General features: G+C 45.1%; 1 protein-coding gene across 1 annotated transcript in view; it reads left to right on the forward strand.

The window, feature by feature from the left end:
* nbas (NBAS subunit of NRZ tethering complex) overlaps positions 1-16,397 on the forward strand; it is a 118,480-nt gene that overhangs the window by 48,449 nt on the left and 53,634 nt on the right. Inside the window, exons 32-39 of the mRNA XM_018730316.2 lie at positions 1,136-1,249; positions 2,983-3,096; positions 4,389-4,546; positions 8,155-8,250; positions 10,236-10,406; positions 11,148-11,261; positions 12,470-12,593; positions 16,097-16,173. Of these exons, the coding sequence (XP_018585832.2) occupies positions 1,136-1,249; positions 2,983-3,096; positions 4,389-4,546; positions 8,155-8,250; positions 10,236-10,406; positions 11,148-11,261; positions 12,470-12,593; positions 16,097-16,173 (968 nt within the window). The remainder of the gene's footprint in view (positions 1-1,135; positions 1,250-2,982; positions 3,097-4,388; positions 4,547-8,154; positions 8,251-10,235; positions 10,407-11,147; positions 11,262-12,469; positions 12,594-16,096; positions 16,174-16,397) is intronic.

The following is a 16,397-nucleotide window of genomic DNA, read 5'->3' on the forward strand; positions in this document are numbered from 1 at the left end:
AAATGAGGAAATATAATCGTAAATCAGCCTGGACAGACCGTATGTCAAAGCATTTCTAGATCTACACTGAAAAGATTTAGATGCTGAAGCTCCAATTTAAAATTGCTCACCTCTCCTCCCCCCCCCCCCCCCGTCCTGATTGAGGAACAGCGTCTTCTCAGTGCGACTGATGGCGCTGGAGCCTCGGTCACCTGCTGAGTCACTTGCGCTATGCGATCGCTGCCGTGTTTCCCCATACGCTGCGTTTCACCCGCACAAAAGGCTGACTGCACTACTTTCAAAGTCTGCATCCTGATCCCATCCTCATATTGAGAATCCTCAGAGCCCTGAGGTTAGATCTGTCACCTTGCAATTAGAGGGCCTAAGTTCGAATCCCACTCCTGCTGTAGTACGCCTGATTAAGGTAATTACATGAATTGATAGTGTAAATGACCCTGTAGCTGTATAAATGGGCAAGTAGCTGTGAGTAGCTTAGTGTATAAACTTAAGTGTTGGATGATTAATAGTTAACATAATAGTTATTAATAATGTGGGTTTTCTGTTTTTCTGAAAGTGCCTTTTCAGTGTTCTGGGGGGCTTTAGGGAGTTCAGACTTTGCCCTCTCCCACCTCTGGTGCACATGTTCACCAGGTGTTCCTCGCAGTTCATATTTAAGTGAAGCACTGATCAGGCGACGTATCAAAAATATGCCCCCCAGAAATCATATACCCCCCACCAGAAATGTGGAGCTGCTCTGAAGACAGATGGCCTTGCTAGATTAATTTCTGAAACGAATATTGCAAGTATTACATCCCAAATGGCACCAAAGTTAAAAGAGTCGATATTAAAGAACTTCCAGCTATAATTTTGGAAATTGCAGACTTTGGTCTTTTGTCACTGACCTGAGATGAATTTTTTTTGCATGTTTTTATTAATTGTGTGTTTTCAAAACAGGGTTTGATCCTCATACTGACCAGTCAGACAGCATTACACTACCTTTGTCTGTCTACCCAAAATGCACTACATTCTCTTTCTCTATTTCTCACGGGGTGTGTATATTGATAAGATCAGGCTCAGCCTATGGGGGCTCTCTCCTGAGGGAGGGAGAATGCAATGTTCTCAATCTGACTCCGTGTTGCCCCCTGTCTTCCGGCAGTGCGCCTGCGGAGCGACCGGCTCACGCTCATCCGGGAGTGTGTGAAGCAGTGTCCCACGGCCTACAGGCAGTCGGCTCTCCTCCTCGACCTGGCAGCTCTGTTGCGCGTAGCAGGTAAGACTGCACTTGTACGCAACACGATCACAAGTTTATTTTCTTTCTTTGTCCCATTAGCCCGATAGCCTCGTCCAGGATTCCCTACAACTGTAACCGTCTCTGTACCCAGATTTGTTTGCGCAGCTGAGTAATTACCTGATATGCTCTGGTTTTGCTCGAGGGTTCGACAGCAGAGCCTGGTGCGGGATTCAGGCCTGTTGCCTCGAGTTCAGTAACAGATCAGGTCCACCTGCTGTCTGCTGCAGCACAAGGGGGGACCAGCACAGTCCAGCTTTTCTGTCCCTCCAAAAGCGACAGGAGTCTCGAGCATGGGAGGAGGAGCACACTTCCCGGTTTGGAAAGTGTCCAAAATGGACAGAAAAAAGTGGAAAAAGAAATCTCTTCTGAGGGCAAGAAAAAGGAATTCATTTTTTATGAGTGCACAGCCTGAAGCAAGGCTTTAAGATTCCTGCTCCCTCTGCTATGTTGCCGACCGGCTGTAGCAGCACTGACCCCCCCCCCCCCCCAAACCCCACCCCCACTCCTCAGCTCGACCAGGGCCGGCCGAGTGAGTCTGCGAGCTACTGCAGTAATCTGAGCCACGTGGAGCCGGGTTTGCCAGCGTGTATCTGCTTCTCCATACTCTGGTACATTATTTAGTTGCTCTTACAGTCTCTCATCTTCACTCTGTTCTCACAGAGAGCAGGAGCCACTTATACAGCTGGATTTTTACTGTAGTACTTCAGGATAAGTGCCTTGATTCAGGGTGTGAGATGGAGGAGGACAAGGCAGCTGCTGGATTCAAACATGCAAACTTCTATTCTGGGTTCATCTCTTGCACTTTAATCACTGCGCCACCTATTCTTCTGTTCCTCACAGCGCAGGAATGACTGCCCCGCAGGGGAGGGACAAAATTGACCAGTTTCTGAACACTGCTCTCTGTGTGTAAATTCCCGGATTTGAATCCTCGCTTCTACTGTAATACCCTTTCTCAAGGTACTTACCCTGAACTGATGTGGTAAAAATAACCCGGCTAAATAAATGGGTAAATCATTGAGTAGCTGTGTGCAAACTTAACATTGTGAGTCACCTTGGAGAAAGGATTCACATAAATAATAACAAATAAATAATAAAAGCACTTGTATGAAAGATGAATGTCCTGATGCAGGGGTGAAGGACTCCTGGTTCCTCTTGCCGTATGTGACTGTTAAGTCATTGATCGCACAGTGCTTTTCTCTCCATGTTCAAAAACACAGCATTGCCTCACCATTGCCCCTTCATGAATCGAGACCAAATGGAAATAGATATTAAAAAGGAGCAATTAGTGGTGCAGGTGCACCCAACTTTTTGGAGCTTATCTGTGTTTCCTGAACAGATGAGCAAATTGCTTGAGTAAGATGATATGTCCAAGCTCCATGTGTACAGTATGTAGTGCTTTACCTTTACAGGGCTGGCTAACATCGTCTGCATGGACGTTAAATAAATATTACTCTAGTACAGTGTAAATGAACGGCGGGTTCACAGTGTAACCTAGCAACTGTCTTTGGTACGCGGTGAATCCGGCTACTGCTACAGATGGCACTGTGTAAACAGCTGCCCTACTGGCTCAGCTTGTCAGTGATCCTTCGAACCGTGAGGTTGCACTGGGCTGTTGGCTCAGACAACCCTTAACCCGCAGAGGGCTGGTGCTCGATCACAACCTCCTGACCTGCAGTCCCCGGTTCAGATGTACAGCATGTATGTCTTCCTAGGTGACGACGAGCTGACGCGGAGGGGCCAGGTGCTGGCGTTGCTGGCAGAACAGGCCCTCAAGTGCCAGGACCACAAAGCTTCCTACATCCACTGCCAGGAGCTCATGGCTGCAGGTAGGAGAGCGCCGCCCTGGTGGACACTTACAGCAATTCATTGCTCTCTGCCTCTGGAAATTCCAAATAGTATTTCACAAAAAATACATATTTCAACAAGCAAAGCACAGAGAGAAATGAGTTGTTTGTTGAAATAAATATTTTTTTTTTTGTTTTTAATTTGTATTTTTCAAAAGATGAATGACAGATACGTATAATGTAATGAAAAGGATATTTTGAAAATGTATTTTCTACTCCTCTTCAACCCCTTGCTGCATATTTTCTCTTTTTATTACTCACTTGGATTTGTTTCATGAGGAAGACTGTGTTTCTTTCCCAGCAGTCTGGGCTCTATGGAGGTGTGTTTGTGGGCTGTTCATTGAAGTCCTCTGTGGGCCACTCGGGTGGTTAAACCTGCACTTTAATGACAGATTTGACTAATCCAGGCTGTCTGAAGGGGTCCATTTGGATGTGTCCAGGTAGCTTGGCTGGACACTGTGGTTTGCTGGAGCTCGGAGGGACTTGTCCTCCTCACGCAAATCTCTGATCTCAGTTGTAATTGGCCTCTGCGGCTGTTTCCGAGATGCTTTGAAAACGCACTGCCGATTCCCCCCCGTTCGCTTTGTAATCACTACACATTTATAGTGGCATCTGAACAGATTGCATCGTCTGCCTCAGAGGCAGGGGAGCAACGAGAGAGAGGGAGGGGATGAAAATGTAATAAACAAGTTGCACCAGAACACACACTGACACACAGGGAAAAAAAAAAAAAAAGTTGGCGACATTGAAAAATAGTGTGTCTGCCGACGCAATCTGTATAGCCAGGAGCGTCAGTCTCAGCGGTGGGATGCTGTTGCATGCCATCAATGTGCCCCGTGCCCTTGCTGAAAATCTTAATTTTCTGTCCTTGGGTTACATTATGCAATGACATTAGATCAGAATATCAGAAATTTAGCTAGTCCTGTTTTTGACCCACCTTTGGCCTGTTGACACAGTCCATAGCTACTTTGATAATTGATTATGATACCAGGACTGTGTCCCGATTGGCTGCATTGCTTTGAGTGACCAGTGACGCGTCCACTCCCAGTTTATGGCGCACATAGCAGATCAGGAGACAGGAGAGAAGTGCGTCTGAAGGAGTTGGGCCTTGAGAAAGGGATTCAGTAGTTCTGAGGGTCAATGGGAGCTCATTTTACCCCTTTGCAACTTCAACAAAGAACCTGCAGACTTTAGGTTTTGAACTTCCTGTATGACTGCCAATATATGTCTATATTCTTTTCTCTTTTTTTTTTTTTTTTTTGTCCGTCATTCAGTTTATACTCCTGGGTGGCTCGTCTGCAGCCAGCTGGCCCAGTGTGACATATACCGGGATCTGGAGGCCCGCAGAGAGCTTGTGGCCTTCGCCCTCACCCACTGCCCACCTGAGCACATCCAGGGCCTACTGGCCACCAGCAGCTCCCTGCAAACCCAGGTGAGAGTCTCCCTGACAGCCTGCGGGACTCTCGGCGCTTCCGCCGAATTGGAGAGGAAGCCACTCCAAGCCACAGGCTCATTCAGCCAAGTAAAACACGTGTCAACGGCATTGCATTTTTAAATTCCTGTACTTTGAACCTAGAGCCTTGCGACTTAGTCCCTTGTATGGTCTGCCATCCTTCTTTAAGGAGAACGCTTCTTGGCACTCGTACACGCGCTGCACGGATAAAGAAATAAGATGGCAGCAGGGACCTGTTATGTCAATGACAGCAGGTAGTTGGATTTGGGCCCACAGTGTTTTGGCCACTTGTCAGGGTTTGTAAGAGCTTTCGAGGCACCAATGGAGCATCACACCAAAAGGTATTTGCATAAAGAACCGGTCCAGGCTCCCGAATTTGTCGTGAAGCTCAGGCTTGTGTGGTTCCAGTTTCAGGCTTCAGGAGGGCTGTAGCTGTGGATCCCTAGAGACAGGTGCTCAATATGAATTGCTCCTGTAAGATGTCCAGCATGGAAATGTACGAGTCTGTTCAGTAGAACCGCATATTGTGCAGTAAAACGAAGAAACGCTGCAGGCTCTCGTGAATAGCTAAGCACGTGGTACCTCTGATCCATAATGAAGGTCCAGTCAAACAGCGCCATTGGTGGTGCCCGACGTCTCCTAGGGAAACGTGAAGTCCTTCTCTTAGTACGGGGTTCCGTTCCAGTAACCTTGTCAAAGGTCACAAATGCCCTCATGCTGTTTTGTGTAAACCATAAAGATTTATAAACAATTAACATGCAGTAGTGATGCGTTGCATAAGGGGGCTTTGAATTTTTCACATATTTCACTGAATTAAAATGAAAATAAGATAAGCACAATATAGTATTTTCATGCTGCACTATTTTCACTTTCATTTCTCATTTTCATTTAATTTTTTTTTCCCTGCTTTTTCTTTTTAGCACAACCAGAACACTCATGTTTTCACTTGCTAGGAGTTTTAATTGAAAAGTATCCTGAAGGGGGCCACTAATTAAATGTTTTGTAAATAAAAGCAAGTTTTAATAAGTGAAATGCAGTCACTCGTAAACACGCTGAATAACTCGAATACGGAGCCTTGCGGCAGCACGACCAGCCGGTGTACAGCAGATGGAGCGGTCCGCGTTGGACGTTATGATGCCACACATCGGGACTCAAAATAACATAATAAGGTTGACAGGATGACCGTCATGAGCCGTATCAATTCGAGGACCACCTGTATTTTACCCCCAGGCTTCCGATATCCTCCCCCGGCAGCACGGCCACATTCTGACAGGATTGGTCTCTGGCTGCTCTGTGATCGAGAGCCACATTGACTGATGAAATGCGCTCAATTTCAGCTGATTCCTCAAGTTACCTTCTGGCTTTTGTAGTTCGACTCCTGGGAAACCATGAAATGATTACAGAGGATCTCCTTATCCATCACCCAGCACTGCACTGCACCCTTCTACCATACAGTCTTGGAGTTACGTGCTTCGTGTGCACATGGCTTTATTGAAATGCACCCGTTCCCCACATAACTGGGCTAATTTGTTCCACGGAATCATCCCATTATGCGAGTTCCTATTGTGAGGGGATTGCAGTATCGTTGCTTCTTATGGAAGAACAGTAGTACATACATAGTGCCCCTGTGCGTTCTAGACTGAACTGCATCATTAGTAGTGAATAAACTACCTATTTATTTTCATTACAATCTTTTCACGTATCTATCATAAAATTTCTACTTGTGGCAGAGTGAACATGACTCACGGAGCCCACAGATGGCGGTAAAGAGCACTCTAATAGTCAGTGTCGAACCACCTCAATTTAACTCGCTTCCATGCTGTTTACAACTCATGTCTGCTGTTCCTCAGTGTTGGTGGTAAGTAACACGATGTGGATTGTTACTCATGTTTATGGGATCAGTTGGTCAACAGTGAGTGTTAAATGGGGGTTTTTGAAGACTTCGAAGAGCTTTAGTCAACTTCAGTTTTAATGCAGCTTGATGTTAACGTTAATATTGTCTTGCAGTATTTATTTATTATAGGTATGTCTGACTTCATTGAACTTAACCTGGGAATAAAAGTATGGCTGTCCTATATTATTAAGAGTTTGTGAATGTGGAGGTATAAACAAAACAAGTTATAGATCCAGTTGTGCTTATATGATGAGCCAGTGTATTTATTTAGATTGAAGATCAGTTCACAAAGTCATTGAGACTTAAATCTGCTCCTGTTTATAGAATAAAGTGAACTCTAGAACCCTTTGTCCATCCAGCAATGCAGTTTCCACTCATTGCATCCTGTTAAAACTGTGTGCAGTTTCTCACCATGGTTCTTTGTGGAGCTCCTCTTCTTTGAGTGTCGGTGTCTTTTGTAGCATGGAATTCAGAAGGCTGCCATCATCGCTCATGTATGTGGAAACCACTCCACCCTAACAGTGGTGTAGCAGTGTCGGTTTAGCGGTAGCACCCTGCTGCTCCGTTGTGCGCTCGCCTGGGTGGAAATGTGCTCTCAACTCCTCCTGAAGCTTTGCGACAGCATGTGATTCAGGATCACTAGTTTGATGTGCTGGAAACAAGGCTTGGCAGCAGAACGCCAACCTGCTCCTCTTTTTTTTTTTTTTATATATAATATAAATAAATTGTGTAGGGGGGGGGGGAAGGTTTGCACTGTGCCATTTTTTTTTTTTTTTTTTTTTTTTTTTTTAAAAAAAAAAAAACTGCAAGTTGTGCAGTTATTTTTAAATGGTAGTTTAACAGTAAAATAATTCCCCATCCCCCTCCACCAAGAAGTCAAATTATAGTTTCATGGTGATTTTAGTTTCATGGTGTTAAAGGATTATGGAGAAGAATTCTTTCCAAGGTCAGAAGTGTGATTTCCGCCAGATGAGAACTGCTCTTATTAAGTAGCTTTAAAAACAAAACCCCAACAGCTTTCAGGAGGCAAATCATGTGTGAAATCCAGGTGTCGCGGAGCAGGATGTGAAAGGACCTCGACCATCTGATTATGAAGCATCATCAGGTCTGGCTTTTAATGGAGCCTCAGTTTTACCCCCCGTGCGGCACACCCCTCTGCCCCATTCATAGCGCTCGCAGATCGGTTTCTTCCAAGAGCTCCTCCTCGATGCTCCACCTGCCCGCTCCAGTGTGTCCGCTGCCCTCGAGGTTGCCATCTAAAAGGCAACGTGGCCGTATCGTTTTTCTTGCACGTCGGAACCCTCTTGCAGCGTCCACACTTTGTCTCTTTATATCCAAAGCAGCTCTGTGGCTTAACGACAGGAGCTCAGTCCAGACCTGCATCCCTCCGGCCACTGTACATGCGGGCTGAGCTCTCGTACCAGAGTGGCTCATCGTCTTAAAAGCTGCATGTCTTGTTTTCCAGGCGATGGAAAAGCATGTCGTATTTTTGTCCACAGCTGGCATTTTCTTACCCATAATTCCCTGCATCCACCAGCCCATCACCACAGATCCTCAACCCACAGTTTGTTTTTCACCCCAACGATACAAGTTCTTCTTATGAGTTCCTTCTGTTGCCCAGTCTCTCTCTCTCTCTCTCTCTCTCTCTCTCTCTCTCTCTCTCTCTCTCTCTCTCTCTCTCTCTCAACCACAGATCCTCTACCAGGCAGTGAACTACCAGATGGACCGGTCCCCAGAGGAGCAGGACCACCCAGAGAGTTCCGTGGAGCCGACTGTGGACACCCAGCAGGTCTGTGGGGTTGGTGGATGTTCATTTCCCCATCAAGGGCTATGAAGGTGTGCTGCCTGCGTGAGGCGCTCGTGACAGCCACTCTGAGAGCAGCAGGGCGCCGTCCGACTCCATCGCTGCAGGGCCTCCAGGCCTCCTGCTCTCTGAGCAGCTTCATTAATTCCACCCTTAGGATGACTTACACTTGTATGTGTTGTTCCCTCTCTCTTAAGGAATTTGTTTATATGGTAAAGTACAATTAAACTGCAACTTTTTTTGCTTAAAGATTTATTCCTGGGTTTCTGAGGAAAAGAGTTGATATTAATAGTAGAGATAATTAACAAGAAATTGGCCTAATTAAGCCAAGGGAATGGGGGGATATTGGAAGCGACACCCACAGTGGTGAGCAGTGACTGAATTTGACGTTTATGGCGTCGAGTCTGGAGGAGCCTAGGAATCACAAGGCAACGGTTCGAGGGGAACTCTACCACTTGCTAGCCCTCAGGATGCGTTCGATGTTGTGCCGTGCAGAACTCAACAGTATGCGGTGCTGGAGACAGATTGATTGGTTACTTGTTCATATTTCATACATTTGCCAAAAAAATGTGCATAATGACTGATACTTATTGGAGCCGCGTGAAGTCATTTATTTTCCGAGGAAGGACGTTGTGATTGCAATCTGTTTTGTCTCCTTAGGGTAGAAGCTGCTTGCTGCAGCCCAGCGGTTTTTCTCCGCTGTAATCACAAAAACACTGAAACTGATTTGACAAGAACATTTACACTGATTTGGTTTGGTGTATTAAAAAAAAAAAAAAAGTTTGTCCCAAGGTTTCCTGGGGAAAATGCTTTGCCTCGTTACAAAAAGGCACTTACTGTGCTTTTACTTGTGCATCTTGGACACTAATATAACGGATTTTTGCAATTGTTTGAACTCCCCCGTGTGTGTGAGGTCACTGCAGCGCTCTCCTGCAGCTGTATTCGCCCTCTTTCTGTGTGTTGTTAAGAGATTTCACTATATTGAACATTCTGGCAAATTAAACGCACCACGCTGGCTACTCGTCTTTCAAACGGCTGAGGAACAAATTTTTGCAGATACAAATATTTTCCAGTTTATTTTTAATTGCATTTTTTTGTCCTTTTTTTTTTAATGTTCTGCCTGTAGGGGGCACTGGAACTCTGCTCTGGAAAAGACTAATATATATGAATGAATGAATGAATGAATGAATGTAGCAGTGTTAATGGATAATCTGTTCACATGCCCAGCAAATAGGTGGGACAAAAACAGAAGTGTGAGGGACTGCCTTAATGCAACTCACTTCCACAGTGTTTACAGTTCATGTCCAATGAGCTTTAGTGTTGGTGCGCATGTTTGTAAACTGCAACTTTTTTTTCTTTTTTTACAGCTCATCAGTTGATCAAAACCCTAAATGCAATACTTTGATTTTAAATTTTAACTCAAAGTTAAAAAAATATTAGTCTTTATGTTACAGTAGTGTCAGATGTTTTCAGAGCCTAACGAGAGAATGGTGAGATATCTATATTGTTTCCATTGATTGCAACTTACCAGTAGAAGCGGCTTTGTAGTTACGAACAAACGAGTTCCAAACTGACTTCTTGTCCCAGTAGTGTTTGTATGATAAGAAGCCAGAGTACATATTTAATTGGCAGAAAGTGCGGTGATTGCCGAAGAGCTCAGTTGTATTACTTTTGTTTTGTTTTTTTTTTTCTATCCTTATTAAGTGGGCGGAATTGCGGCCTGTTTAATCTTTGATAGCCAGGCGTTAGCATGTCGGCCTGTCAGTTTGTGAGCGCTGCCATTTTAACTGGAATGCTATAGTTATGATGGCTTGGGAGGCGGGCGCAGCAACCGAACACACACCGGGGAACGCAGCGGCTCCAAGCATCACTCCACTCCTGACCCCGCTCTGCATGGTTCTGACATGGTTGTCATGCATGTCACTAACTAACTGGCCGCCGCTGGGACGGTGGGTGCTGGACTCTCGTAGGCTGACGAACGAACCCCCGGGACCAGCCTCTCCTCGGACTTGCTGCACAGAACCACGGCGCGCACCCTGGAAGTGGTCTCCAACACAACGGCGAGCACCAAGGCGGTGCTGCATGCCATGAGCGACTCGCAGTGGTGGAGGGCATCCGTCCGTTACCTGCGACCCCTGCGTGTAAGCGCGTCCTACAGAATGGTGCCATCTCTGGCAGGGGACACACTACTTTGTCTGCTCACACATCACCTGCATACACAGCATCAATCACTGCACCAGCGGTGGTATGAAGAATTGGCAGAAAGGAAATAACACCACTGGTAGTTTGCTGAGTTTGTGTTTATACACAAGGTCTCAATGTCATTTGTTGGTGTGTGTGACTGCATGTCTTCTGTGTGTGTACTGTTTGGTTTGGAAATGTCCCACGAAGGCTGCAGGTGTGGTCATTTAAACAGAAGTGCATGGTTAGAGCTGTCGTGTGTTGCACGCACACACACACACACACACACACACACACACACACACACACGCACACACATACACGGGGGGATGCACAGCTCAGCATCACCGCCGCTGCTGAATCGTGAGTTCTGCTTCAAATCAGCACTCTGCTGATGTCACCCGTGACCGGTGTCTGAATCGCAAATTAGCGGGACAACATTCCAGCACTAAAAAGTGCCGGGAGCCCCAGAGCTCTCACAACAGACAATTAACTATTAATGTTTTGCATATTTAATTGGCCTGCACATCGAATATTTCATTGTGCATTGTTGTAGAAAATTGTTGTGGTCCCAGCTTTTAGTGTTCGCCCGTTCTTGGGAGAAAAATCTGAAAAAACGAGAGCGAAGGACCCCGCAAGTGATACAGTGGAGAGACCCGCGCGCACCTATAAATATTTAACACACCTTTATCTTTCCTCAGGGTCAAGAAGCAGGTTGTGCACGGAAGGAGCCGTCGGGGGGAAATGCAGATTTGGAAAGACAAGGATGCTTCCCGTTCTACGAGTCGCTGTTCGATAATCCCTGCGTCCAGGAAGTATGTGGTTCGGTGCCCATGTAATTTATCCCTCTGGCCGCTGATTTTTATACTTCTAAGAAAACTGCAGCATTTAAAATGAGACCCAATTTGGGCAATAGGTGGTGTAGTGGTTAGGACTGTTTCCTTACACTCAAAGGACACAGATTGAGATTGCAGCTACTGCTATAGTACCCTTGAACATGGTACTTAGTCTGAATGGGTACAGTAAAAATTAGCTTGCTGTGTAAATGGGTAAATAATGGTCAGTTTAGTATACAGACCTAACTGCAAGTCACCAGAAAAGCATCCTATGAATTAAATAAAATAAAAGAGTTCATCTCTTAAACTGCATTAAAGTTTGTTGTGTGTGAAATGGAAGTGAAGTGGTGGTTAAACCTTAAATCAGCAGTTCAAGGACCAGGCCTCCTCCTTCTCCTCATCCCGGTTTGATTTGATGGGCTTGTCATTGGCTCTTCTCTGTTAAGTGTGTGTGTGACATTCCTGGGGCTTCATCATCAGCTGCTCACTTAGTAACTTAATCAAGTTTCCATCTCCACAGTTTTGCATTCGGTCGCTCTTTTTCATTCTGTCTTTAAAAAAGTGTTTACTGGCAACAGATTTGAGTGTTTCAGGTGGTTTTTAAGCGACATCTGCAGAAGATGGAGATGATAGTTAAACACTCAGCAAAACGGCACTGGGAAAAACAGAAAAAAAAACAGTGTTTTGGTTGACCACGGATCCCCTAAATAATTCAAGTCATATTTTATATTTCCATCTAGTAAAATGTACATTTCATTATACTACATGGGGGTGGGGGTGGGGTATGACTGTATCTGATATTTTACTACAAATACAATATATAGGTATGTAGCATGTGCTTATCGGTTTTTTTTTTCCCCCTTAACCTTTATTTAGTAAATTCCTTTTTCCAAAAAACTTTCACTGTTAAGCTTTAAGACTAAGCTTGTTACAATGATATTTATACAGCACAGTCAATTTACGGTAAGTACCTTGATCAAGGGTATTACAGCAAGAGCAGAGGTTCAAACCTGGGGCCTTCAGTGCACAAAGTTTCGGTTCTAACCAGAAAATATCTCACACCCCTCCTTACTTTGGAAGGAAATGGTGTAACTAGTACGTGGTTTACAATGCTTATTTCTGCTCCCTGGTTCATAAAGTCACTTTTTTGACCATTAATTTTTGAATGTGGATGTGGGCGTTTTCAGAGCGAAGAACTCTACACGCCATACAGTCGCACTCCGGTGGAGGACTTCGCAGAGGTTTTGCTCCGCACCGGGAAGCTCGCCGAGACGCGGAGTGAAGGGCAAAGCGTGTTCCCTGCCACGGAAGGTAACGTGGAGGATCTCCTCCCTCCTCTGTAGGGATAAAATGATCTGTCTTTACTCCCCCCCCCCCCCCAACATCCATGTTTTGTGTGCGTGCGTGCGTGCGTGCATGTGTATGTGTGTGAGAGACAGTAAATGGTAAGGGCTTGTCAACAGAGTTGCTTAAGGAAGATTAAAGGACATTTTATGAGTCCTGAGTTTCCGAAAGAGACTTGGTAAATGGACTTTTATTTAATTTTTCAATTTGGGTGGGGGTGTATGTGAGAGAGAGAATTAAATGGAGAGGCCTTGTCAATCAAGTACAAATGTTTAGTCAAAAGAATTGGCAAAAACGTGAAAGCAGATGAGCCCTGTGTTTCCGAATGGAACACAAATAAACTTCCTTTCTTCCCAATCCAGAGGCGTCGTCGCTTTTATGTTAGTCTTATTGAGTGAATGCATCAGGTGTGTGGGGTAATTATGGGAGACCAGATGGGGCCTTCAGTGAAGTGGTAATGATAGCTGTGGTGCGAGAAGAGGCCCCCCAGCGGAAGCGTCTTGTGAGGCCAACCTAGTGCGGGGAAAACAAAGGAAAGGATGGCTGTCGTCCAGGGGCAGAGCAGCTTTTGCGCTTATGTGGGGGACCAAAATGGGCTCAGACACCTTTTCCCACCATCCTGCGCTTTGGGTCCCAAAAATACACTGTCTACAGTGCTGGCAGCAGTCCAGGTTCTCCAGTCCAGTTATCTGTGTGGATATGTGTGTGTGTGTTGTTATGGGTTTGTTTGTATGCCTGTAGAGAGCTGTGATAAGAAGTGGGCGTGGCTTGTCCCTCTCACACCACCCCACCTGTCAACTGCCACTTTTCCACACTTTGCTCACTGCCAGTACGGACACCTGTGGCCGCTTGAAGCCCCGACACCCCCCCTACACCACCACCCACATAGGGGCCGATTGAGTCGCTCTCTGCGGCCACCGCTGGCTGATGGCCCAGACTTCATGGATGCGCTGGGCGGGCAACCTCAGCTCGGGAGCTCGAGCACTAGACCGTCTGAAATCCTTGCCAGTGATGACAGGGTGTTTTCGAGAGCACAGCGTGTTTCTGAGGACCTGTTCTCTGATCATAATGACTTCCTGTTCAATTTTTCAGACTTCATTGGTACCGCTCTTGCGTGGTCAGATCAGAGGGCCGTGCGCCGCCGGCTTGTTTGTATGGAACGCGCGCTGGCATGTAAATGGAGGCCCGTCCGTGTCTGTAGCAGTGTGAGGCCATCACTTGCCAAGGTCATTTCTCTGTCCTCTCAGCCCCTGTCACAGCGAGTGTTGTCTGTCTCTTCGTGGGCCTGAAATCGTCCTCACACCCCCGTCTGCTGCCTACACAGTCAAAGTCACGTTCCAGTTTTTGCTTATGGTTCAAGCACATGACGGATCCACTTAGACAACTTATACCGCAATATTACTCATTCTTCGCAATGTTCTCAAGGTCTACATCTCAATCCCAGAACGATGTGCAGCACTGGAAAAATTATATAATGCTGTGTTATTTATAATGCAGCCCTCCAAAGCACTGTATAGCATTGCTAGGAGATTGAAAATAATGGTATCACATTTGCAGATTAAAAAATTTTAATTTTCCACTTTCTCTCCAATGATAGAGGTGCTTATTGTATGATTTACATTCATTTATTTAGCTGACGCTTTTCTCCAAAGCGGTTTAATTGTAAATAGCTTACCATTGTATTTACGTATTTATACTGCTGGGTAATTTTACTGGAGCAATTTAGGGTAAGTACCTTGTTCAAGGATATAGTACAGCTGGAGGTGAGATCCAAACCTATTACCTTTGGTTGCAAAGGCAGCAGCTGTAACCACTACACTACTCGCTACCCTTATTTCACAATTTATTCCACAGCCTGGTATTATTTACATTTAGCAATACATCTTAACTACCTTTTAAGGGTACAACAACAGGTGCTGTACTGGGATGTGTGTTTATTATTTTTTAAATTTCTTTGTTTCCATAGTGCGGCACATCTCTCTTATCCTATTTCATGGATGTGTCAGAAAACTGGTTGAATGGCTAAGAATAGGCTTTACACGCTTGGAACGGACGTCTGTCACATTTATACAGAGATAATCTCTAACAGCAATGGGATTTTTGGGGAACAATCAGTCTTGACGATGTATAAATAGGTGGTCAGCGCATGTGTCTGGGGATATCCTATCATTGATTGATTAATGTGAACTCCTGGCTCCTTGGCAGCAGTAAATTATCTGACATGTTGTGATAGGAGGGAGATGGTACCTAGTCAAAACATGAAGGTGGCATGCAAAGATTGATTCCCTTCACTGGAAAATCAGTGTAAAACCCAACTCAGGATGCAGATCTCTGGGGGGAGAAGGTGCCGGCATTTCTTTTATTCATCCTTTGTATTTTAAATAAATTACTTTCCCATCAGAGAATTAATAAAGTGGACTTTGTCGAGACAGGAAGGTTCTTTGGCAGAGAGCTGGTGATGGGAGCCACCTTGTTTGAGGCCATGTTGTATCTTCAGGGATGCTTTTTGATCCTCAGTCAAGTGGGTTCCCATCGGTCGACAGGTTAGCTTTGCAGCATTAACTAGGTTGGTTTTCCCGTGGTACCCAGGCTGGTGTTTCAATACCCAAAGCCTCACTTTGACAATGAAGGAATTGTACTGCTTTCTGATTTCGTTGTGCTATAAACCCGTTAACTTCAAAGTTCAAGAACTCATTGAGATTTGCGTACTTGGTTCGGCTGAATCAGTTATTGAGGTCATTTCAATTCAAAATGCGATTTCCTGTTTTCAGCGGTTGGTTTTTGAAGCTGATTTAAAAGAGAGGGGGAAAAAAAAAACCGCTGGTGAGTTACAATAAAGCATTAAAGATGGTGGTGACCGGAGCGTTGCTGGTGTTGCAGTTATTACTTCTGTACAATTTCAGTAACGGTCTTTCTCTGCATATTTATTTATTTATTTTAATTTTTCAAAAGTGAAAGGGAGCAGCTTTCAGGCTGTTGTGAATAGGAAATCAGCATGAAAAGGCGGGAATCACACTGCCGTAATGAGACCTATAGTTAGCAATCAATGGGGGGGCGGGAGGGGAAGCTGAGAGGGGGAATGATCGGAAGAAGAAAATGGTTTATAGTCTGCTAGTTTGGACCACAAAAAAAAAAAAAAAAAAAAATCAATTAGTTATTCGAAGTCAGAGAGCATGTGAATGGGAGAATTAGAGCACCTCCCTGCCACTGGTGTAGTACCTCTAGGGTCCTTTGCAGCTAAAGAGCTCATATAATGGGGAAGAGTCTTGCACCACAAGGTGATACCAAACAGCAAAGTGTTAATGGTCACTAACCATCTCTTACTGATTTTGATGACAATATCTTATGGATTTTTTTCAGTGTCTGATTCTATCGAAAAATAGATGGCAGAATCTGTAATTAGGTGTTATTTCCTGTTACCTGCAGGAACCTTCTAAAGGCTCTCTGTTTCTCACCCCCCCCCCCCCCAGTTCTCCTTCAACTAGCCAGCGATGCCCTGCCCAAGGATATAACACTAGCACTGGCCTACCTACTCGCACTGCCTCAGGTGAGACCCCACACCTTGGGTATGTTGTCCGTCTCTACCTAACCTCTGTTCTTTTCTTGGTGGCAGGAGCCACTGGAGGTTCTGCACATTGTTTTGAATTTACATTTTCCTCGCTCGCATAATAGTTGATCCATTTTAGTTATCAGCTGTCTGAATTACACAGTAAATTCAGTAAATATGCAGAACTCTTGCTCTTCAGCTTCCAGACAGTTGCAATCAAATGT

Source organism: Scleropages formosus, chromosome 1, assembly GCF_900964775.1.
Source record: "Scleropages formosus chromosome 1, fSclFor1.1, whole genome shotgun sequence".
NCBI classification, from domain to species: Eukaryota; Metazoa; Chordata; class Actinopteri; order Osteoglossiformes; family Osteoglossidae; genus Scleropages; species Scleropages formosus.